The sequence below is a fragment of the Microtus ochrogaster genome, linkage group LG8 (genome assembly GCF_000317375.1).
Source record: "Microtus ochrogaster isolate Prairie Vole_2 linkage group LG8, MicOch1.0, whole genome shotgun sequence".
In the NCBI taxonomy this organism is placed as follows: Eukaryota; Metazoa; Chordata; class Mammalia; order Rodentia; family Cricetidae; genus Microtus; species Microtus ochrogaster.
Window position 1 is genome coordinate 19,537,487 of NC_022033.1, and position 25,494 is coordinate 19,562,980.

The following is a 25,494-nucleotide window of genomic DNA, read 5'->3' on the forward strand; positions in this document are numbered from 1 at the left end:
GGTGGTGGGTGTTAGTTCTGGTCTCAAGAAGCCTTTATAAAGTACAGAACTGAGATCCCAAGCCTCCCTGAATCAGAGTGAGCTGGGGCCGCTATGCTTCAGATGCAGGCATTGAGTCGGGAAAGCAGCATGGAGGGGAATAGGGATGCTATGGGCAGCTGGGCATGAGGTGAGGTCAGCATTCCTCTGGAAAGCAGCTCCCACCTCTCCCTGGCTTCCCTCTGACACCTCCCCAGCCAGGGCTGGCATGGATTCCAAGGGCACATCTCCGAGGCAGCTCTCTCCTCTAGCTCCCAGACACTAGGAGATCCGGCAACAGCCATGGACTTTCTCCTCCATCTCCTCCATGGGGGCCTTGAATTTCAAGAGCGGGGGATCTCCGCTGGTCACCGTGTAATACACCGAGGTCCCGTTGCTGCTGTAGGGGGAAGTTCTGCCTCCGATCAAGGGGGCCTTGCCTTCACTGCTACTCTCCCCTGACCTGGCCACACTGCTGCCCAGGTGGGTACTTAAGAAAGGATGGCTGAGCAGCTTGGCTGCAGCCCGCTGCCTCTTCAGCTCCAGGAGCGTTTGGGGGCTCTGCTCCTTGAAGCCGCTCCAGGGCGTGGGGACATCAGCCACACCGGGGTTGCCATAGGCCATGCTGTAATCAGGCATCTCGTGCATCTTCCATATGTCCCCATTGGCCAGTGCGTACTGGTAGGTGCTGACAGGAGCCCGGAGGCCGTTCTCCACAGGCCCATCCAGTTCTCCCCGGGAAATCTTGGTAGAGAATTCTGAGAGTAACACTGGCTTCTCCAGCCTGGGGTTCTGGAGGGGGGAGGGAGAGAGGGAGAGAGGACAATGTCAGTATCACCCCCCAGCTAGAGGGCCTGCACCCATCAGTCACCTGCACCTCTCCCGAGGGACTTGAGTGCTGAAGCCCATCCCGCATATGTTTCTCTACCTCTATGTAGTTTGGGGGCATCTGGGCCTGAGTTCTGGCAGGGCAGACCAAAGCCCACCCCAACCCCAGGGCTGAATCTAATGAACATATTTTATTGCCAATGTCCTGGAATGAGTTAATAGACAGAGCATCCGTGAAACTCAACTTTGAGACTTTTGCTAGAACAACTGGAAAGACGTTCTGTAAGAACTACAATTGTTAAAGATGCTGCAAGCTGTGGGCTGCAGAAGCAGAGTCAAAGGTGTCCTCTCTGCTTGTATGAGAAGCTGAGATCAAGGGACACTGGTCACAGGGAGACTAACCTCTCTGTGTCTTCTGAACCCCCACCATGAACATCAAGCAACACCTGCAAGCAATGTTACTTTAAAAAACTACAGATTAGACAATTACAACTACATGACTGAAGTGAGAACCTAATTAGTGGGACACTGGGGGTATTCTGGGACAGTGAAAGCATGTTGCATGACACGTAAAAGTGGCGTCCACAGACGGTGCAACACAGAACGAAGTCAGGTGTGACATGTACATCAGTACTGGCTCACCGGTGACAGCACAGGCAGTACACAAGTACAAGATGGTAATGAAATAGACCTAAGGGCGGTTTTCTAACTATTTAGTTTTGTATGAGTGTGTGTACAAGTATGGGTAGGTGTGTGTGTGTGTGTGTGTGTGTGTGTGTGTGTGTGTTGAGACAGAGGTCTCTCCCTGAACCTGAAGCTTGCCAATTCAGCTAGAATGATTGACCAGAGTCCCTGTCTCCATCTCCTAGGCACTAGGATTATATACCCAACTTTTTCTTTTTTAAGACAGAGTTCCTGTAGTTCAGTTTATAGACCAGGCTGGCCTTGTAGTCACAGAGATCCCTCTGCCTCTCTGCCTCTCTGCCTCTACCTCCTGGGTTCTGGAATCAAAAGTGTGCACCACCACTGCTGGTTGCCTTTTTTTCCAGTGTGTGTGCTGGAGACCCACACTCATGTCCTCATTTTGCATGGCAAACACTTTCCTGGCTGAGCCATCTCCCCAACCACTCCACTTATTTTTCTATAAATATAAAACTGCTTCAAATCTCAAAGTCTATTATCAAGAGGGAGAAAAATATGTATTCAGTGTCTGCGTCCATGGATTCTCTTTGTAACTGTCATTAAATCAAGATGAGGGCTCTTTCCCTGCTACTGCTGATGCTTGGTGAGTCCAAGATTCAGCTTCACCCCTGCCCCATCACCACAGACGGGGAAGATGTTCCTGGCTGGAAGTGTAATAGATGTCAGTACTAAGGGTGCCGAAGACTGCTCTTATCCACGATGGCCCAACCTGAGAAATTCAAGAAGCTGCCAAAGCCTTGGACAAGCGCCCAGGCCATCTTTATGTGCTTACACCGTCTGTGATGAACTTACATACGTAAGCACGGAGAGGCTCTTGTGCTGAGCACCAAACCAACCTAATTAGTGTTGGTGACAGGAAGAAACTGTAAAAATGGGCAAGCCTGTGCAAAACCCACCCAGATGTGAAGTCCTGTGGAGTGGATGGCTACAGTTAGGTAGTTACGTTGTGGTTAGAGACTACTGAGTAGAGCCAGAGCAGAGGTCACTGAAGAGTGCTTCAAATGCAAGTAATAAAATTATTTGACTCAAAAATAACTAGGAGAGTCTATTAGATTGGGATGGGCCCTCATCTAATGAACTAGGGCCCTTATAAGAAAACAAAGGGGTCAGAAAAATGGCTTGGTTGATAAGAGTTAAGACCTGAGTTTGGACTCCCAGCATCCACTAAAAACTTTGAGTGTGGTCATTCATGTCTACAACGCTGATGTAGAGTGGGCAGACACTGGTGGACCTCTGAAGCTCACTGGCCAGCCGGTCTAGCTAATCGGTGAGCATCAGGTTCAGTAAGAGAACCTGTCTCGAAAGAAATGGTGGTAAGTGACTGATGGATATCCCAGACATTGGCCTCTGGCCTGCACATGCGTGTACACTCACATGTGTGTGCCCACACCTGTAAATACACTATAGAAACAAAAATATGTTTTCAATTTAAAAAGTGGAGGTGTAGCCGGGCGGTGGTGGCGCACGCCTTTAATCCCAGCACTTGGGAGGCAGAGGCAGGTGGATCTCTGTGAGTTCGAGACCAGCCTGGTCTACAAGAGCTAGTTCCAGGACAGGCTCCAAAGCCACAGAGAAACCCTGTCTCGAAAAACCAAAAATAAATAAAAATAAAAATAAAAATAAAGTGGAGGTGTACCATACACAAGGAAGAAGGCTTGTGAAGACAGAGGTGAAGATCAAAGTCACACTAAAAGTGAAGGGACACCCAAGCCACTAGAAGCTGGGAGGAGGCCTCAGCACAGACCTCTCCTTCAGAAGCACCAAGAGGAGAAACCCTTTCAACATCTTCATTTTAGACTTCTGAACTTCAGACTCCTGAGTATCTGCCATCTTTTTTTTTAACTATGTGTTTATTTATTATGTATACAGTGTTCTGCCTGCATGTATTCCTGTAGGCCAGAAGAGGGCACCAGATCTCATTATAGATGTTTGTGAGCCACCATGTGGTTGCTGGGAACTGAACTCAGGACCTCTGAGAACAGCCAGTGCTCTTAACCTCTGAGTTATATCTCCAGCCCCAGTGTCCACCATCAAAAGTCCCCAGTGTGTCCTCTGGTACCAGAGATGAAGAAGACTATACCCCATTTTCTGAGAGTGCCTAGAACACAGGGCCACTAGCTTCTGCTGGAGCAGCTTCTCAGAGACTATCCCACAGTCCTGCTACAGTTTTCAGAATACTCCCTTCAACCAGATGGCATCTTGGTAAATACCATTCTCAAACCTTATGCCCCTGCAAGAGAAGGTCTTAGCCCTTAGCTCCTAGGGTAACTGTCATGCTGAGCCTCTCTTGTGGGAGATTCAGGATCAGATCTATTGGGGGGGACAAGCAGACCTACAGCAGTAACTCTGTCCCTGCCAAATACACCCACGGGGTCACATCCTTAACAATATCAGCCACCACCCTCAGACAGGAGCCAGCTGTTTAAGGGTGCCACTCAACTATTTCCTCAGATGAGGAGGTGGATAGGACCAGGCTGGACCCTGTACTCTTCACAAGGCAGTGGCCAACACTGAAGGAAGGCAGGAGGTCCCTTACCGGGTCCTTGTTCTCCTGGTCTGTCCTGGTCTCCCTGATGTCTCCGTTGTAGGTGGAGGTACGCTGGTCCTCTGCTGCACTCCGCTGCTGCCAAAGGATGGCTTCTCCCTCATACTCTTTCCGGTACAGGTTCGTTCTGTCTGACAGGCTGGCTCGACGCACCACCTTCCTGAGGGGGACAGAGGAGGTGCTAGGAAGCTGTGGCCAGGAGCCACAGGCAGGCAGGTGCAGGGCCCCCCCGATTGCACAGTACCACTCACCCACGGCTGCCTGCACTGGACGTCCTGCGGCTCAGGGATGACTTGTGCCTCAGCTGGGACTTCATGATGACGTCATGCTTGTGTTTAAGCTCCAACAGCAGGACCTTGAACTCCTCCTCCTCACACAGGTCTGAAGGAGTACAAGGGTCAATTGCAGAAGGCAAGGTAGGGGTTCCATACCACAGAAACCACCATGAAAACATACCGAAAACTCTGAGAACCTTCTGGGACACAGAGGGAGGGGAGAAAGCAACTCCTGCTTATTTCCTCAGAAGAGGGTGGGAATGGGAGACCCGGGCCTCTGAACTCCTGAAGTTCCCAGCTAAGAGGACTGAGGAACTCATACCGTGCTGATAAGGCATTGTCAACTTGACACAGACTTAGGCATATTTGGGAAGAGGGAATCTCAACTGAGGGCTTGCCTCCATCAGACTGTCCTGTGAGCAAGTCTGTGGGAACATTTTCTTGATTGATCTGGGAGAGGCCATGATGTGGGAGGTGATGTATGCTGGGAATATGTTTTATTGCCATTGGTTAATAAAGAAGCTGCTTTTGGCCAATGGCTTAACAGAGTAGAGCCAGGCTGAAAGAAATAGAGAGAGAGGAGAGAGTAGGCGGAGTCATAGAGAAGCCATATAGCCACAAGAGGAGACAGATGCCTCCACCTGCTGAAACTTTGCTGGTAGGCCACAAGTTCATGGTGATGCACAGATTAATGGACACAGGTTAATTTAGGATATAAGAGTTAGCTAGAAATATGCTTAAGCTATTGGCCAAACAGTATTGCAATTAATACATATTTCTATGTGATTATTTTGGTTCTGGGTAGCTGGGAATGAACAAGCAGCCTCCAACTACAGGGTCAGCCCACTGTTGGTTGTGCCACCCGGGCATGTGAGCCTGGGTTGAATAGCAAAGCAGAGGGAGCCAGCCAGTAAGCAGCATCCCTCCATGGCTTCTCCTTCAGTACCTGCTTTGAGTTTCCTCAATGAAGGACTATGATGTGGAAGTGGAAGTCAAATAAACCCATTCCTTCCCAAGTTGCTTTTGGTCAGTGTTTTATCACAGCAACAGAAAGGAAACCAGGACACATACCCTTGATGGTCTCTGGGAGAGTCATAAAGTCTCCCTGATGTGAGCATTGAGAGAAACAAGCAGAGTCCTCAAGCAGGAAATGAAGCAATGATGCTGAGAATTCCCCCTGACCCCGCCAGCCATTGATACTGAATCTATCAACTTGTCCATCTTCTGGATAACCTGGTCCATAGGTTCATCATCCTCAGCCCACCCATCTACTGATCTATCCATTCACCATCATATCACGCATCACATTACCTGTCTACCCTACTCATCCATTCACCTATTGATCCTCTATCCATCCATCTATCTGTCTGTCTGTCTATCTACCTATCTGTCTATCTCTGTCATATACTTGCCTACTTTTAGTATGCATCCATGTGTTCAATGTCTACTCAGCATCAAAAAGCTGGTAAGTATGTACATACAAAGTATGAAGCTGTCTTACCTATTGGCATCTCATCCATGGACGTCCTGGCACTGAGACTAGCTCCATGGGACACTAACAGCTCTGCCATTGGCATCTGCAACACAGGAAGAAGTTCATGTTCCCCATACCCATGCTTCAAGAAGCCCAGAAGCTGGAGAAAGTACCCAAGATCTCTTAGAATGTGACCAAAGAATGGTGGAGGAAAGTTGCTGCCTGCTGTAGCCATGAGAGATCCCTGTCAAATTTGATGGACTTGGCACCTCCTCCCAGCATGCCTGGGTTACTACAAGAAGGAGAAGCAGGAGGAGGAGGAATCAATTACGATTCCATATCTGTTGGGTGTCTATGGGTGGCTGCACAGGCTGCAATCACATTTAGGAAAACACATTCTACAGAAACCATGCAAAGCAGGAATCAAGGGGATTTTCTATTGGGCAAATCTAAGTGTTTGCAACCTCCCTGAGTCTTCTCATCTCCCATACTCAGTGTAGCCGGTGCCTTAAGTGGGTCCTTGTTCGCTCACATCATTTGCCAGCCCAAAGGACTCTACATGGGGTGGGAAGTACCTGTCCCCAGAAGGCTGCTGCATGCAGAGGCTCCCAGCCATCCCAGTCCTTCACATCCACACGCACTCCGTGGTCCAGGAGAAGTTCAGCTGCCCGTAGGTATCCATTGGCCCCAGCTATATGTAGCTGGAGGAGAGGAAAGAAGTGAGCGGTTCTGCTGGGCGATGGTGGCACACACCTTTAATCCCAGCACTCAGGAGGCAGAGACAGGCAGATCTCTGTGAGTTCAAGGCCAGCCTGGTCTAAAGAGCGAGTTCCAGGGCCTTCCTCCCAAAAGAAGTAAGCATTACTAAAAGGACTGGCTAGACATTTGAAGGCAGGTGTCCTTTCTCACCCCCCCCCCCAAGCCTCAGAGCATCCTCAGGGCCAGAGAATGGAACAGAATGAGGTTGTGATACCAGCCAGGAAGGTTGCAGGGGATTACTAAGTGTGAAATCGAGAAGGACAAGGGGAGGCAGAGATGAGCTCTTCACCTGAACCCTGGAGAAGTCTCAGAGGTTCGATGCGGTAATCTGAAAATATACCTACCTAGTCTTTGACACATCTTTTAAAATGTAGGATCTGATTACTCTGTATTTGAACGTAGACCACCTCTATTGGCTCACTTCTAACCAAGAGGACAATACCAAGGGGCAGGGTATGATTATGATTATGAGGGCATGAGAGGCATTGTTGCTTCTACTTTATGCTCTCTTGGATCCATCAGGGAGGAAGTAGCCATCTCATGGAGCCCCAAAGAGAGGTAAGAAGGCAAGAAACAAGCCGGGCGTGGTTACACACACCTTTAAACTCAGTACTCGAGAGGCAGAGGCAGGTGGATCTCTGTGAGTTCGAGGCCAGTCTGGACTATAGAGTGAGTTCCAGGACAGCTAAGGATACACAGAGAAACCCTGTCTCAAAACACTGCCCCCCCCTCAAAAAAAAAAAAGGCAAGAAACTGAGGCCTTCTGCTAACTGCTAACTGCCATCAGTCGTGCAAGGGAACCACAGGAAGAAGACCCACTTCAGATGTGACTGCAACCCTGGTCAACCTCAGGGGAAATGTCAAGTCAGAGTTGCCCAGCTAAGCAATTCCTAATTCCCTGCTGCATAGAAATGCTGTGTTTACTATAAAGATTACCCTGGAGGGTCAATTGTTTCGCAGCGGTAGGTAACTGACACCCACCACAGGAAGACTCTTGCTGCTGCATTTGTTGAGGTCCCAACTAGTTTGTTTACTTATTTAGTTAGCTAATGAGAAAGGGTCTCATTCCGTAGACAAGACAGCCTCAATTTATAACAGTCCTCCTGCCGTAAGCGCTAGGATTACCTGGGATTACTGGCATGAGCCACTACTGAGGCTGAGGCCCTAACTCTTCTCTTCAACACCATTCACGGCTGCCTGTCACGGCTGCCTGTCACGGCTGCCTGTCACGGCTGCCTGTCACGGCTGCCCCTAAGCAGGCCTCAGTTGTTCCACTTGACCAGTCACCCAGAAAAGGAAGTGCTTAGTGCCAGGTGGAGAGCATGACCGCAAGAGTGAGGGGAGAAGGGGGCTGGAGAGATGGCCAGAGTTACGAGCACTGGCTGTTCTTTCCAGAGGTCCTGAGTTCAAGTCCCAACAACCACATGGCGGCGCACAGCCATCTATGCTGAGATCTGGTGCCCTCTTCTAGCATGTAGGCACCTAGGCCAGTGGAACTTTGTATGCATAATAAGTTTTAAAAAGAGAGAAAAAGAAAAGAATGAGAGAAGGAAGTGAGAGAAAGAAAAACTTCTGTCCAACCACAGATGGGGACAGACGTGACAGGCTCTAGAGCAGGCCGAAGACTGACTGGGAATGATGCAGAGGATGGAAAGGGTTTGGGATCCGTGATGAGAGTCACTGGGACAGGTAAGTCACAGCTCAGGTTTGAATGGGACCCTGATGGTCACTTCTTTGGTCACGTGTTTCCTCCGTGAGGAGGTTGCTCTGAGATCTGATAAGGGCAAGTTTTCTTTGCTTCTTTAACTTTTTGGAATAAATCTAGGGTATGGTGTGAGTAAGTAGCACATGCAGATTCGCATAATCATGGGTTTATCTGAGGCTTGTCAACTGTGGAAAACGAAACCTCGCTGGCTAGCCAGATCCCTCAAAGTGCAGGGTCACAGGAGGTCCGTAACCAGGGAATAAAAAGCATAATTCATATGGGGATATTGCTAGTGAGGAGGAGGGTTTGTCAGAGCCAGCATGGTAGCACTTGCCTGGAGTCCCATCACTTGGGAGGCAGAGGCAGGATGGTGGGCTCCATGTCAGTTTGAACTGTATAGCAAGACCCTGTCTCAAGGATAAATAAATAAGGCCTGGGGATATATCTCAGAAGTATAGCATTTGCATAGTGTACATGAAGAGACACAGAGCCAGAGATAGGGAGGAGATTATTATCAGTAAATAAAAAATGAGTTTTCAGACTGTCCTCAATGCCAGTTAATGTTAACACAATAACTATGTGTTAACTGGATGGACAGACAGTGGATAAATGGGCAGAAAGATGGACAAATCGATGGATGGAGTGATGGAGTGACAGATAAAATCTGTCACAGTAACCTCAGGGAGAGCTGAATGAGGAAGGCTGTGGTTTTCAAGGGCATACTAGGCTGGGACTGGATGATACAAAGCAAGACTGTGTGGGTGAGCAGGCAAAGGGCAGTCCTTGAGGAGAGTGTAGGTGCTGCCATGGAGACAGAGCAGATGGGCAGCAGAGCCCAGTCCCAGAGCTCCTGACTCCCAGCCCCAGGTGAGAATGGCCAGGGTCAGAAGGAGGCTGGACCCAGCTTTAACTGTCTATATTCGGGGAGCAGCAGGGGGTCTAGAGGAAGCCCAAGGACATAGTGTATAGGCTTTCACCATTACCATGAACCAGACCCAACTCAGTCAGCCCCAGTTGGTCTTGGTCCTGGTACCTGCCTCCCACCCACACCAGCCTGACCTATCTCCTCACCAGCGTGGCCCCCTGGGCATCTATCCAGTCAAGGTCCTGGCCGGCAGCAATCATGCAGTGAATGTCCGCTATCATCTTCTGCTCAGGAGCTGCCCGCATCTCATTGATTTTCTCCTGGGTGATTCCTGCAGGGGTGTGAGAGAGATTACTCAACAGCATCAGGTCTGGGTCCCAAGCAGACAAGGAAGACATGGCTTCTGCTCCCCAAAGTCTGCCAGTCACCCAGTGCAAAGATCATTGTCCCAGGCCTGTTGAACACAAACACCATGGGTTACCTCACAGGACAAGGGCCATTCCTTCCTGGCACCTAGAAGGCTTCTTTTTTTTTTTTTTGGTTTTTCAAGACCGGGTTTCTCTGTGGCTTTGGAGCCTGGCCTGGAACTAGCTCTTGTAGACCAGGCTGGTCTCGAACTCACAGAGATCCGCCTGCCTCTGCCTCCCGAGTGCCCTAGAAGGCTTCTTATTGACATCACTTACTTTCTGCTTGCTGTTCTCCCTGCTAGGCTGGAGCACCTGCCTGCTCACCTCCTGCTGCCCCAATTGCTACTCTGCATCATTCTTTGGGTGCTGATCTAAGTCACCTCCCCAACTATTACCCACTGGCCACTCTTTCTGACCAGGGTCTGTTGGTTTCCTTTCTCTTGTATACTATTGTGTTTTCAGTACCGAATGCAACAGTTAAGACTTTTTTTTGTTGTTGTGAGAATATCTAAATCAGTGAATATATTACTTTCAAATAGAGACTTAAGTAAGAGATAGAAGAGCCCAGAAAGACTTTTGTATTTTGTTTTCTGAAATAGAGTCTCACTTTGTAGGGCAGTCTAGCCTCAGACTTGTGACAATTCTCCTGCCTGAGCCTCCTATATGCTAGTATTACAGGCACACGAGCCATTCCAGTTCCAGAAAAGTATGTTACAGCCCATATATATCTCTGGCTAACAAAATTGTGCCTGTCACTGGTGGCTACTGATTAAAGAAGAGAACACAATGTCCCATTAAAAACAAAAAAACAAACCCATGGAATCAAATATCCTTGGGTACAATTCGGGGCAATCTTCAAAGTTGAAGGGAGAAAAGATTACATGCTTACTTTGACTTCACCTAAGTTAGTACTTCCCACCATCAGATTAATTATCTGTGCCTATAAGCCTATGGCCAAGAGAAACTCGGGGTAATTTCATACCCCAACATCTGATCATCAAAAGAATTCATGGCTTCTATGCAGCACATTTTAAAATATTTTGGCAGCTATATTGAAAGATGACCCAGGTGGCATCCTTCATACTCTGGCAACTTTATAACTCCATTGGGGAGTCTGTAGTTTCGGGTTGTTTGGCATAAAAATTATTAAAAACTTTCAATAGGAAATTAGTGGGGAAATGCAGGTACCAGGAAATACAGCAGCCAAGTCAACAGGGGCCACAGAGATCTGGGGAGAAGAGAGGTGCGGACCTCGCAGCACCTTGGGTGGCAGGACCTTGGGCCGCAGCTACAGGTCTGGATTTAAGACCCCTTTTACTAGAGAGTGCCCTGCAGGGATGCATGGAGGGAGCTGGGACTGGCAGGTGTCTCTCGCTATTACACGTGCTTCCCTATGAAGCTCACTGTGAGCCGAGAACAGCCCACATCTTGTTTATCTGGGCCCCTGGCAGCCAGCTTGGTGCCTGGCACCGAGCAGCACCCGCAAATGTTCTTGACTTCTTACCATGTTCCCAAATGGGGACACATCTTTATGGTGAGTGTTGACTGAACTGGATTGTCACAGCTGACAAACAGAAGAGGAGGCCAGCTGAGGCCGCCTGCGTGTGTGGGTGACAGTGAGAACAATATCTCCCTCTACGCGGCATGTGTTCCAAGGCCCTTTCATGTCCCTATCTTTTAATCAGACGGATGACAATAATAACAAGGACCTGTCCCAGTTATTGGGAGCTAAGCACGAGGCTGGCAGGTACAAAGCCAGCCATTCCCATCCATTGAAACCATGTTCGCTGCACTGTGCTCACGGTGTAACATGCTGCTCCCCCTTGCCTTGGTATGCCATGCAGGTCTCGATGACATCCAGGGTGGGTTCATCCTCGCAGAGGTCATATGGCATGTTCCCATCAGAGTTGACAGCAAGCAAGTCAGCCCCACTGCAGAGAGAGGGTCAGAGTGAGAGCCAAGAAGGTGTGTCTGGGTCGGTTTAGCTGTCTCCATCATCTGGCTAACCATTCACAGCCTCCTCCAGCAGCCATGACCCCACCTAGGTGCATCCCAGCTAAGCAATGCCCTTCCTTTCCCACCATATCCTAGGAATGCAATGTTTCCGCATCTCAGGGTCCCATCAGGAAGGGACCAAGGTCTCAGATGAGCTCCATCAGCGGATGGACGCTTCCAGGCAGATGTCAAAGCCCTCTCCGACAGCAATAATAAAAAGGATGTAAACAGAAGCAGGACATCTCACCTGCTACCTGCTTGAAGCCAGGCTAGATATAAGTCCTTTGTACACACTGCCTTAAGGAGTCTCCCCCAAGGGGTACTATTGGGGGCCTCAGCTCACTCAAGAGGAGACAATGACTCAGAAAGGCTCAGTCATGTGTCTCAGGCACACAGCTTGGATATGATAGGATCAAGATCCAAGCCCAGGTCTGTCCTTTTTACTCCATTCTCCCTATGACAACCTTCACCAATATGCATATTCATCCTCTTCAGTCCCTTATCCAAAGAGCTGACCAGGACATGGACAGGATAGAGCCTTGGGGCCCCATGGAAGAACTCACCCTCATGGCCAATAGAACCTGTGATGGGTAATTCTAATCTAACATGACCGAAAATTGCCTGGGAAGAATATCAATAAAGCCTTAGCTAGATCAGGTTGATCTGTAGGTATGTCTATGGGGGACTGCCTTGATAGCTTTAATTATGTGGAAATACCCAGTTTAAAAGTGAGCAGCAGGGGCTGGAGAGATGGCTCAGCAGTTAAGAGCACTGGCTGCTCTTCCAGAGGTCCTGAGTTCAATTCCCAGCAACCATATGGTGGCTCACAACCATTTGTAATGAGATCTGGTTCCCTCTTCTGGCGTGCGGGCATATATGCAGGCAGAATGTTTTATACATAATAAATAAATAAATAAATAAATAAATAAATCTTTAAAAAAAACTGAGCAGCATCATTTCTGGGATTGGGGCCCCAGATCACATTGGGGTAGAGAAAGCTAACTGTGTGCTAAGCAATATGTACAGTCATTTCTCTCTGCCCTTGACTGCGTGACTAGCTGCTTCAAGTTCTTGCCTTGATTTCCCCACAATGAGGGACTGAAAGCAATACTGTCAGTCACCGAATAAATAGATCCTTTCTCCCCTAAGCTGTGTTCTGTTTTGACCACAGTGGCAGAGACTGGAGCAGTATCCAGGTGTGACTACGGGGCACTCCATGGCAGAAAAATTAAATGCAGCCCCATGCATTCTTCCCACTACCCCTAAAGAACACAGGGGGCCTGGGAACATGTATTGTACACTCATGCCTCAGCTACTTCCAATACAGACCAGCAGGAAAGTACATGAAGCCAGGTTGGCACCACTCCGACCTCAGGGCCCTACTAGGAGGCACCTAGTGGGTCTCTGGCGCTCTGCCAGTACCTGTGTGATGGCTGCCTGCTCTTCACCCCTCTTCCTGACTCCTTGAGCTCAGATACTGTCAGTCTCTAGGACCCCACCCACTGGTCTTGCTTTCCTGTCCCATGTGCCCAAGATCTATCGGTCAACATGTGAAATGGAAGAGGAACTGGGAAAGCAGTAAATAAATCCCTTTAAAACAGGGAACACACAGAGAAAGGGACTTTAGGGGAGGAAGACAGAGAGAAGGAAATTGATGGGGGGAGAGAAGATGGGGGGGAATGGGAAGGCGTGAAGAAGGGAAGGAAGACTAAGGCACGTGGGAAAGGCCATCTGTGGAGGGGGAGGGCAGGCTGCCCCGGGGAGGGAGGGGCACGTACTACTGAACGAGGATCTTCACCAGGTTGATGTGGCCGCAGGTGGCTGCGGCGTGCAGGGGAGTCCACAGCTCGTTGTCCTTGGCGTTCACGTTCGCACCATGGGAAAGCAGCAGCTTGACGATTTCTTCAAAGTTGTCAATGCAGCACTGGGAGGGGCACAGAGGCGGCAGGAGTGAGGCCAGGCGTGGCCTAGGACCCTGGTGGGGACACACTACGCTCCCCACAACAGACCATGAGAAGGACAGTGGAGACAGACAGCCTGAGTTCGAATCCAGCTCTGTAACTTTGTGAAAGGCACTCTGCCTCTTAGAATCAGCCTCCTTGTTGAGTAGAAAGAGAAGCTGATAACGTGCAAGATAAGAACAACCTCCACAAACAGCCCCGGTCGGCTATAAAGGGTTTTTTTTCGAGTGTCAGTGGAGCTGCATTCAACTTAAATGAGCTTTTAAGATCCCAGACGGCTTTCTCCAGGCAGCATCCTAAGGGGAACTCTTAAATCACCCCTCAGCTCAAGCAGGATTGCTCAGGTGTGTTTGGGTCCCAGCCCACACCCTCCATCACCCTGCATGGTCGTTTGAAACTTTTAATCTGACCTGGGAATTCAAACCCTGCAGAGATTCCCAAGTGACCAAGACTCCTCCCAGCAGGTTCTGGGGGTCCAGGCATGGCCACTTCAAGGAGATAGACTGTTGGTGCTCCTACCTGGATGGAGTTGTGGGCGTAGGTGGGTGAGCCTAAGTGAGGTGGGAGGGTCCAATTCTGCAGTTCCCCCTAGAGAACACAGGTCCCAGGAACAAAGAGTGAAAGATTCCCCAAGGGACACAGCCTCACTCAGGGAGAATAGAGGTGGGGACTGAGGATGGTCACTCTGTGGTCACTCTGCGGTGTACAGGGAAACATGAGCTCACCCTCCTATCCAAGTAAGCCAGGTTTGGTCTTCAGAGCAATGGGAGACAGACGTGAGCTGCACTCATAAAGCTAGCACAACCTGACTTGTTTATTTAAAAAACAAAAAACAAAACCAAAATACATTTCATTCTTCTGGTTCCATGCGGGGAACAGTGTGTGTGTGTCTGTGTCTATGTATCTGTGTGTGTCCGTGTGTGCGCACGCACATTGGGAGGGACAGAAAAGCTATTTTGAAGTCACCGAGTTTAAAGATGGTGGTGGCTTGGCCAACGTAAGTAAATGCATGAACACAGGAAGAAGAGCATAAAGACCACAGAAGAATCGGCGGCAGCTATGTGAGCTCATGACCCCAGATGGTTGTGGAGTGGGACACCACCACAGCTCCCAGCATCTCCAGCCAGGATGCTACACCAGAAGAACACGCAGGAAAGGAGCAGCCATGTGCACAGATGGTGCCAGAGAGCCAGTGCTTTCTGCCAGCTGGTCTAGCATGTCTGGCTCCAAAGGTACTTTTCTGGACAGACAGGGAAAGAAAGGCACAGTCCACGGGGCTGTACTGTCTTAGGAGGGGCAGGCGAACCATGCAGTGGCAGAGCACAGTCAGTAGAGGGAGACACAGGCACTGGGGCCAGGCATAGGTAAGAAAGACCTGCGTGGGCACCCTCTGTAGGAAGGAGACAGGAGGACCAGGAGATTGATTGCACACCCAGAGCTGTGGAGTCGTGTGAGAACGATCCTAGGGCTGGCGCAGGGGCGCACATGCCCAGTGGTGTGGGAGGGGGAGGGGGAGAACGGCTGCAGGGAAGCAGGCTCTCTAGTCACTATAGAGCCACAGTGGGAAGTGGCACCTGCAGTGGCACCTGACTCCTCCTGCCTCTTCCCTTCCAATACAGAGCCAGCTGAGTGTTTGTCTTCCAAGTGTTTGTCCCCATCCCTGCCACCCAGGATGCCCAGGGCGTAATGCCTCAGTTCTACCTCCAGATGCCCTCTGCTTCACTGTATCTAGCCTCGCAGCTTGACATCTGCAAACCTCAGAAGCTTCTCCATGTCCAAGAGAAGCAGACCTGCTCTCCTTGGCTAGCCTTGGGAGGCTCTGCGGGTGCGCCAGCCTTCCCTGTTGCAGACAACAACAATGCACAGCTGGGCCATCCCAGCATGTCACCTCCTTATCAACAGAAGTAGCTGATACTTTCGGAAGACCTAGTAGAGTCGGGCACTAGGATTCACTTTGGCCATTCACTGCAGCATTTAACCCTCAAAACGGGCCTGAGAGTCCTCTCCCCGCCACTGGCCCAGAGAAGCAGAAAGCCACACACAGAGTAAGAAACAGATGCGCTTACTTTTGCAATCCAGCAACACCCAGTTATCTCAGTACTAGGAATCGTTAGTTCGAGACTAGCCTCGGCTGCACAGTAAGAGCCTACAAACTTTAAATAAATAAAAACACAATGTGCCCACACAATAATAAAATCAACCTACAGTGTTGGATTAGAAGTCTGTCTCCAAAGGTCTTGTTCTCAGCCCGGCCAGTCCTGCCTCCTGCTATGCTTTCTAACTACTCCCTCCAAGTCACACGGGAAAGGGTGGGCTGTTTCCTCATGCCTCTGTGGGTGCTGCCCCTGCTCTCATGCTGTTCCTTTTCTTTCTGGAAAATTCTTTCTCACACTCATACATGCAAACTCTTACTTCAAGCCCGAGTGCAGGTGTCCTTCCTCTTCAGAGTGTGTCTCAGTTCTCCTCTGAGGCAAGCCACCAGCCCCCCAGCTGCAAGCTGTCCAGAGACCTCTGCTCCCCCCGTGTGAACGCTGACCACACTGTGTTACCTCGGCTGTGTGTTTCTGTGCCTGTGGCCACATCACACCACATATTCTGTAAGCACAGACACGTCCTAACTCCCTGTCTCTAGCAGAACATCAGACACAGGAGTAGGTGAGCAAAGAGAAATTGCTAGATGAGCGAGAATGAGAGTCTGTGGGCCAGCGGGGGCCGGCTCCTACTAAGGACCGTCCCACAATGGAGCCCGAGGCAAGTGTGGGGTGGTGATAGAGTTGGGGTAAGTTCTACAGTTAGGCTCAGACCCTGGAGAGGTTTTCCCTCCTGACGCACTCAGAGGCCCATTGGCCCCCAGGAGAAGCCAGACCTGAGGAAGTCATGTGAACAACAGGAAGAAGAGGACGTGAAGTGTTGAGAAATGGAAGGAACCCCAAGCCCAAGGGAGGGCCCCACAAAAGAAGTTCACAGAGGCAAGAACAGCACCTAGAGGGAGCCCCTGGGACTCTGCTGACCACTGTATCCAGAGAGTCAAGGCTGCTGCTGTTAACCCTCGCTCAGACACGATTCACTCTTTGACTTAGAGCCCAGAGATTTCACATCTAACACAGCCAATCTGTATTTAAATTCACTAAAATTAAATAAGAGTTAGAATCCAATTCTTATCACATTAGTCACATAACTCTGTCCACACAGACACATGGAACATTCATTTCCATCTTTGTGGAAAGTTCTACAGAATAGAACTGCCCCTGAGCCTCAGATTTTTGAGATGTAAAATGGAAACACCAATGTTTTAGAGGGTCTCCATGAGGATCAAAATGAGATAGACCACTGAAGTAGCCACGTGATAAACTGTAATCATAACTCAAATCTTTAAAAAAAAGATTATTCAAAATCTTTATATGTATGTGTAGGCATGTGCATATATGCATGTAGGAGCTCGTGGAGGCCAGCAGAGGGAGCCAGATCACCCAGACTGAAGTTACATACAGGTGGTTGTAAGTCTGACACCGGAGCTGGGAACTGAACTTGGGTCCTCTGCAAGAGCAGTATGTGCTCTGAGCAGCAGTGCCTTCTCTCCCACCCGATGACTGCATATTCTGTGCTGCTCGCAGAGGGTTTCCCAGGTGATCATTTCATCCTCTCTACAACACAAGGGGATGGATACTGTTTCTTTCTAACAGGTGAGGAAACCAAGACACAGAGAGCTTAAGGAACTTGTCCAAGGTTACATGCTAGTGAATGACAGTTCCAGGCCTCACATCTGACTCTATCCTGATGGCCATTCTATCCTCATGCCCCTAGCGAATGCTGCCCAGCCTCAGAAGTTGCCTTCCAGGTCTCAAATCTGGCATGGACTGAGAGTCTTGCCTGTGGAGCAGCCTCAGCATTCCAGAGTGAATGAAGCTGGGGTCTGGGTGATTTCCATGAGGTTACAGAGGCAGTGGCTTACGCGGGGGTGGCTTGAGGCCCTGGAGGACAGTGAGGGTGAAGAGTCTATGCAGACAGCCCTTAGGCTCAGAGCTGAAGGCTGTGGGCAAGGCCTTGTCCCAGCATCTTATGGGCAGAGGATGCGTGGCTTGTCTCTGTCCATGGAGCTCCCGTTGCTTGGCTACTGCCCACCAGGCTGCACTCAAGTCTGTTCACAAACTCCGGTGACGGCACAGGGAAGCTTCAGTGTGGCCATTCACTGACTTCAACATGCACATGTTAAGTACCTACTGTATGTGAGCACAGGAAGACACACCAGAACACAAGAGATAGAAGAGGCAGGCTGGTGAGGTGACTCCAGAGTGCCACCCTAGTGCCAAATGATTAGAGCGGAGGGGTTGTTGTAAAACAGCAGAGAGAGACTTTGGTGGGCCAAGGGGCCACACAGTGGGTGAGAGTCCACGGGAGGTGAGGGACAGACACGCCATGCAGGCAGAGCTTGTGTGGGAGTTTATTAAGATAAAGGGGGTGGTGGAGGGGAGAGAGAGATACAGAGAGAAAGAAGAGGCAAGGACCAGTCTGCCTCTTCAGAAGTGGGAAAAAGAGAGCGGGAATGGGTGGAGATTGTCTTTTAAAGAGACGTTTTGCCCCTGCGTACATACATACTGACATAGCAGCCACAGGACCCTGAGCTGGCCAGGATACTGCCTGGGTTCATCCTGCCAGGTGTCAGGGACCAGCCTACGCCTGAGTCCTAACAGTGGTCACGTGGAAGACTAGAGTGCCTCTGTCACCGCCCAGCTCTCAAGCTCTCTGTGGGGACAAGAGCTAATAAGTGAACACACAGAGCAACGTAAAACAAACGGTGAGAAGGAGACCACAGTGTGGGACAAGGCAGTGACCCGGCCTGGGAGCTGGGGGAGGGGCAGAGACAGGACAGGGCAGAATAGTCAAGGTTTGTCCTTTTCCCTCAGGGTTAGGAAGAAGATACTAGAGAACTCCAAACGTTCAGCCTTTGGAGAACAATTATGGCAGGACTCAGTTGAACATTGGGGCCAGTTAGGAGGCCGTGGAAGGCAAAGCTTCTGTGTGGGTGGGGCCAGCCAGGGAGAGCTGTCACCACACTCCGTGCATTTGACAGCACGTGCTTCCTGACCAAAGGTCTTGGCCACGTGACCTTAGACAACAGAAGTCACTCAGCTTTGTCCTCGGGGTGAGTGGGATGTCCTGGTGGCTGTGAATGCACTTTGTCAGTTTTCAACTTCAACACAAATTTTCTCTGCTGGTGGTGAGGACACAGAGAACAAAGAACCCCTGTCCTCAGAGCCTGTCGCTGTACACGTGTGTATGTGCACCAGGGGCTCTAAGGGCCTGCTTGTGACAGACACACACATCTCCAAAGCACAAAAGCCTTTCAGCTGGCTTCTCCGTGCCCTTCTCTCATTGTCCCCTTTTCCCTGAGGATTTGGAGCACCAGTGACCAGGGAGCAGAGAGGCCAGGAGACCCCAGAGTGGGCTACTTACCTGGTGCAAAGCTGTGAGGCCATCCTCGTTACACAAATCAGGGCTGACCTTGTTCTTCAGGAAGTAGCGTACTGCAAGAGGAAGGGACAGGAGTAAGGTTCCTGCCACACATATGTGGGAACCCAGCAAGACGCCCTCCCCTAGACCCCAACACAAATGGTCTTGTTTACTCCCAACAGAAGGATAACAGGATGTCAACGGTGTCCCCATTTCACAGATGAGGAAACTGGCACAGAACCTAGGTTTTCAGTTGCCTGTCTTATCCTGGGTCACACATACAAGGGCTGACGACTGTCATATCTTCCTCTGGGCCAGTCACTGATCTGAGCTGTTGGGGGCTTTGTTCTTGGCAGTGCTGGAGATGAGGCCTCGTGCATGCTAAGCAAATACTCTACCACTGAGCTACATCTCTGGCCTTTTTGTTGTTGTTGTTGTTGTTTTGAGAGAAAGTCTTGCTAAGTAGCCCAGGCTACTCCGGAACTTGCTATGCAGCCCAAGGAGGTCTCAAATTTACAATTCTCAGCTTCCATCTAGAAGAGCTGGACCACAGGGGGTACACTACTCCTGGCTGAGATGAGAAGTTGGCATGGGTTGTCAATATGGAGCACTTTTTTGTCCCCAAAGCCACACCCTGGAGTCTTCCTGACAGGGCAAGCATGGTCAACGCACGTTCCTCTCCTGTATATAGAAATGATGCTGACTCTACCTCACACGGGATTATATGGCATCAAGTAAGATATGTCAGGGACTCAGCATAGTGGCCAGCTCATGGTTTGTAGGTATTTCTGGCTATGCCTGGTTTTATTACCATAGCTGTATCCTGCTTGCATCCTTGATGGCTTGCCAATGGGGTGTCAAATGCCTTCTTTGGCTCTACTGAGCCTTGGGGGGAGAGGGGGTTAGAGGTTTTACTATCTCTGTCCTAGACTTTAGGTGCCCATATGCCCATCACATGCATGTGTATATGTATGTATTTGTGTGTGTCCAGAGGTGGTGGGTGGGTCTGGGAAGTGAGGAAAATCAGAGTATACACATGGTATTAGGGAGCTCCCCTCCCCTCCCCTCAGTGTCCTTTATGTTTGTCTTGTCCCACCCAGAATCTCAATATCAGCTAGAAGCCATGTGCAAAAGATAAAAGGGAGAGGCTGGCCTGTCTGCCTGCCTGTCTGTCTGTCTGCGGCTGCTTCCCTGGCTCAGCAATGGGGGCTTCACCCTGCTTAGCACAGAGGGATTCCCTCATTCCAGGCTTCAGCTATGTCTCTCTCCGCAGAAGAAGCTGTTCAAGAGGTGAACAGCAGGGTCCACTGGGGTCCACAGCTCTCTCTTCTAGGCTTTCTAAAACACTAAGTGGCCCTAGCCAGCAGGGCTGCCCCAGCTCCTCCCTGGACCCAGCTTCCCTGGTGGAAGTGAGTAGGAAATTGTGATTCTGGGCCAGAGGGCCAGACAAGGGGCAGCTCACATAGATGAGCTGTATATGCACACTGCTTTACGGGAAAGGTCACTGTCATGATGCTAATGAAGAAGGGGCATGCAACCTTGCAAGAGAGAGGAGCAGGCTGACCATGCCCTGCTGAACCTCCTCCCACCGATAGTAACAACGAGACAAGGCCACATACCAAATACCTAAGGAAGCCAGTGTCATGCAGCCAGGCTAAGGAAGTCTCCTCAATAATGCGCCTCTGGAGGAGGGAGCATGTTTAGGAGAAAGCTGTGGCATTCTGTAGGACAACCATCAATCAACAGCCTCAAAGGTGCCAGGAAAAAGACAGGGATAGACACCAGGGCAGTCTTCAAGGAGTAGAAGATCCTCAAAGATCCTGCGCCTAGACCACAGCCCACTGCACTCTGACCTCAGCCTGGATAGAGAGGCCTGTGTGAAGGGGAAGTTGAGGCCTCAACCCAGAATCACTGCACAGGTGGGACAGGACTCCTGGTCCCAGCGGGATCTTTCAGCGGCACTGTCCCCTGTGGAGCCACGAGCCACATCAGGCCATGGCGGCTATTTCAATAGGAACTAACAAGCACATAGAACCCAGTGTCCATCACTCTGCTCAGCAGCCACATGGGGTACAAAGTAGAAAGAATAGAAGTCATGCGTGCCTATCTTCATAGAAAGTTCTAGGGGACCGCGCTGCTTTCAGGCATTGCAAATGGAAAACCGTTTCATCACAAAATGCTCAAACCTTTCTCTGTCTCCCCTCCCCCACCGCTCTGAGACTAGCATCCTCAAGCCCTGCCTTGGATGCAAGGTCTTCAAGATACAATTCCTGCTTCAGGTCACTGCCTTGCCCAATTTCACGGGACGCCATTCATATTGTGGTTTGGAGACTTGCTCCTCCGGAAGCTGAGCAGCGAAGGGCTTGTGAGTTAATCCTGCCCATCTGCTCTCCACCTCCATTTCTTGAACTCCTAACATTTTCTGCAACAGTAGTTTGTGTCAGCTGCAATAACCGCTCTTCCCCTGACTGCTATGCTTCTGCATAGCCTATTCTGGTTGCCTGGAAGATTCAACTACCTCTCCATCCTTGCATAAATCCACCAATTCAGGCATCCGTGCATGCATGCATGCATGCATCTAGGCACCATAATCTAGGCACCTCCCTAGCATGCATATGTGCACATGTGCAATGGTATACATACACACATACACGTGTATACATATGTGCCCCATTCCTCATCCTTTAGGTCTCACTCAAACTCTCTGGCCCCTTCCTGCTATATATACACTCATGGATCCCAGCATCTCATGGACAACCATATCCCAGCCACATCTGTATAACTGGGAACTTACAGGTTTTATATCTGTCTGCCTGCTGAACACTAGGCCCAAGAAAGCAGGAATGTAACCTGGTGTTTATGACTCTCTTCCTAAAGCCTGACACACAGTGGACCCTGAGGAACTCCTCCAGGACTTTGACATCCTTGGCAGTTCCCTAGCTCAGTTCAAAGACAGTCTTGGGGTTGGAGAGATGGCTCAGTGATAAAAAGCATTTGCTGCCCTTGCAGAGGATCCACGTTCAGTTCCCAGCACCCACGAGGCAGCTCATAGCCGTCTGGATTTCCAGTTCCAGGGGATCCAATGCTCTTCTAACCTTCCCAGATACGAGGTACACATGTGGTACACAGAGATACTTGTAGTCAAAATACTCACATAAAACACGAATAAATAAATAAATAAATAAATAAATAAATAAATAAATAAATAAATAGATAGATAGTAAGAAAATGCAGGCTCTCCATCTGAGACCAACACAGACCACCTTGAGTGCTAACCCTGGGGGACAGACATTTGCTACAACAGGAATCTTTGCTCACATGCAGGTGCCTCCTAGAGACCTTGGCAGAACCGCTAAGTAGGTGGTTCTAGCCCAGGCTACTTGAGGAGACATGGCAAAGCCAGCTGAGATAGTTCTCTCCATTGCGGACTGGATTTGGAATCACCATGGACAGGCCGATGAGGACATTTCCAGAGATGTTTAACTGAAGTGGGGAGGACTGACTGTGAATGCGGACAGCACTATCTCATAGGCCAGGGTCCTGGACTGAATAAAACAGAGAAAGAGCTGAGGACCAGGGTTCATCGCTCTGCTTCTTGGCTGTGGATGCGATGTGACCAGCCACCTTTCTCTCCGGCCGCCATGCCTTCCCTTTCGCGATGGACTGCACCCTGGAAGCCAACCTAAGGGGCTTTGTCAGACGTTATATAAGAAATTACTAACACAGCCACTGACCACCCTAGGCCCAGCTTGTGTCTGGGCTGGCAATGGTGTCCTGAGCCTAACAGGTGGTTCTGGGGGAGGGAAGCGGCCATATGGCCCTGTCAGGGAAGTGTTTCTAGAAGGTTCTGCTCACATGAGCAGATTCAGGTTGTCTAGTAGCTGATGGCTCCGGCTGCCTGTCCAGAAGACTCTCTGAGGCAGGAAATAGGCATCAGCCGCCAACAGCAGCATTTGCACAGTCATTATCGGGGGGCTCTCTGCACTGTGTGGGAGCCCAAACCATGTAATTACCCTCAAGTCGGGCAGTTATTTTCATCCCGAGAAGTGGGACAAATCATCTCCAGCTCTAAGAAACCCTTAATACCCACGAGCCAAGGCTGCCTTGGCAGCTCTCACTAGGAGGCCAGAGCCTGGCTCTGAGCCCAGCTCCCAGAGCAAAGCCCCACTACCCTGCACACAGCCAGCTCCCCGTTTTCTGTGCTCAGCAAGAAGAGGGACTCTGGGCTTGTCTGCTCAGTGGTTTTTTTGTTGTTGTTGTTGTTATTTTTTGAGCTGCTGGGATTAGAAGCCAAGGTTCTACTACTCAGATCCATGAACCAAGCTGATGGTTGCCATGGGGAGGAAGGGATGCTTCTGAGGCCAGCTGAACATCAGATAACCCCTCTGCCTCCTAGACAACAGGGTTCCCATCCCCACAAGCAGGACAGAAGAAACACAGCCTGGTGATGGTCACTTACCCTGTGTTCATCCCAGAGCAGCAGAGCTGAGCATCACAATTGACTGTGGAGCACCCACTGCCTGTGACATGTCCTGTGGCAAGGTCTGCAGAGGCTTAGCTTTCAAGAGCCTAGAGAGTGTGGCCCCACATAGGGCTCACGTCTCAACCAACTCAGAGGCCAGATTATTATTTTCATCATAGTCTGTGTGAACGGCATGCTTTGAAGTTGCACATGATCTGTTCCGCCATCTGAGATCTTCCATTTACCTCTCTGGGTTCATGTCTTATGCTAGGGGCATCCTGAACAACGTGGTAAGGCAGATTGGGGTCCAAGGGACATGCTTTCTCTTCTAGCCAGGAGTGCCAGCTTCTCTCCTGCTTGCTGCACCTTGCTGCCCCTGCCCAGCTTTCAGGCTTGGTCATCAGGTTATCAGAGTGAACCATCCGTTCTCAAGTACAAGTTTAGCTGTGGCCTTCAGCCTTCAGGTCCTTAGCTATAAAGTGGGGAGCAAAGGAGGGTTTCTTTTAAGGGGCTATGAGGATTTAGTAAGAGCAAGCCTAAGCACTACTGTGATCAGTTACCACTGTAACTGGTGAGCTACACCTGGGTCCTACCCGGGCTGGGCACTGGGTACTGGGGCTGTTCCCATGAGCACTGAGAATCACCCACAAGCTTTCAAACCATCCTCCCAGACAGAAGCAGCCTCTCTCCAGGGAGCTCTAACAAAGCCAGGTTGAAGACCACAGAGAGGCCTTGGAGGACATCCCTGTTCCCCAGTGGGCAGAAGACCAAGGAGATGGCAAGAGGTGGCTCCTGCTCCCCTCCCCTCCATATCTTGCTCCTGGCACCCCCCTGCACTCCACCCACACCTCCCAGGCAATCTGGCTGGAATCTGGGCCAGCGGGACCATCTGCTCTTTCCCTTCTCCAGCTGCAGCTCAGGGCCGCATGGGGGCCTTCTCTGGAGGAAGCCGGGAGCAGCTGCCTTCGCAGGCAAAAAGCCTCACAGAGGAGACTGCGCTTTCCTCTAACTACTGACCCACCTTGTCCCCTAGAACTCACAGCTTGACCGCAAGCTGGAGAGTGACCTGCCAGCTCAGGGGTGGGTCCTGCTCCTGCACGGAGGACTGATGCATGCGAGGAGACAGCAGGGTCTGCCCACAGCGGGGGGGGACCTTGAGCAAGATGCATCTCCCCAGGGTGTCCAGGCCCACCTGCTGCTATCTGACCTAACCAGATGGCTTGAAAGGGATGCTCATGGTCACCATCTCCTCTTCCCCATCGCTTCTTTTCCACTGCCTCATGGTGCTGCATGAACCAGTCTTCACTTTACCCTCCAGATCCTACCTGTTCCTTCCCCCATTGCTTGCTGATCCTGCTGCCCCGGCTTCTGTCATTTTTCAAAGCAACCAAAGCTGGATTCCCAGGCCCCAGGCTCCTCATGGTATCACCTGCATCTGAAGCCTTTTCCTTTCCACGCTGGGCCAGCAAATCCTTCTTTGTTCTTCAGATTGCAGTCAAAAGTCACCTGTCTATGGCACCCTGCCCTTCCATACTGCAGGAGCCTCTACTTCATGCCTCACACAGAGGCTTGCCCCTGAGCCCTGGGGATTATTTCTCATGTTGTCTTACAGACATGACCAAAAAAAGCAACAACTAGGGGTCAACAGACAGCAAGTGCCCTTCCACTGGCTTCCTTTATCCATGGGAGGGGACCAGGAGGCTGGCCTCAGGAGTCATCAGCCCCGCCTCACACGGTCTCTACTTCAGTTGGAGATAGGTCGTATCATTTCTGCTCCCCAAAACAATACTTCTCTCTCTCTCTTTCTCTGACTCCGTGCCCTTACACACTGTTTCTGTAATTCAGAACTGTAACAGTTATCAAAATTATCCTATTATTAATAAGAGCTCGGGAGTCAGATAGTAGGGTATGGACCTGGTAGATACAAAAAAACGATGGAAAAAAAGCCCATCTGACCCTCCTCTATGCTTTTCCAAGATCCAAAATGGTCTGCAAAACTTCTAAGCCCCCTTTCTTCCTCCCTGTGTCCCTCTCTCTCCATCTGAGT

At 50.3% G+C, this 25,494-nt stretch overlaps 1 protein-coding gene across 3 annotated transcripts in view; it reads right to left on the minus strand.

Annotated features, from left to right (window-relative positions):
- Positions 1-6: 6 nt before the first annotated feature.
- The window catches only part of Ppp1r16b (protein phosphatase 1 regulatory subunit 16B), an 88,892-nt gene continuing 63,404 nt past the window's right edge, over positions 7-25,494 (minus strand). For 2 of the 3 annotated variants that reach the window (XM_005362999.3, XM_026787028.1), the window contains exons 3-11: positions 18,989-19,059; positions 13,352-13,497; positions 11,406-11,509; positions 9,378-9,502; positions 6,418-6,543; positions 5,870-5,945; positions 4,345-4,474; positions 4,085-4,253; positions 7-810 (exon numbers count right to left, since the gene is read on the minus strand). In XM_005362999.3, coding sequence (XP_005363056.1) covers positions 301-810; positions 4,085-4,253; positions 4,345-4,474; positions 5,870-5,945; positions 6,418-6,543; positions 9,378-9,502; positions 11,406-11,509; positions 13,352-13,497; positions 18,989-19,059 — 1,457 coding nt within the window. In that variant the 3' untranslated portion in view covers positions 7-300. The remainder of the gene's footprint in view (positions 811-4,084; positions 4,254-4,344; positions 4,475-5,869; positions 5,946-6,417; positions 6,544-9,377; positions 9,503-11,405; positions 11,510-13,351; positions 13,498-18,988; positions 19,060-25,494) is intronic. The other variant, XM_005363001.3, reaches the window with a different exon arrangement.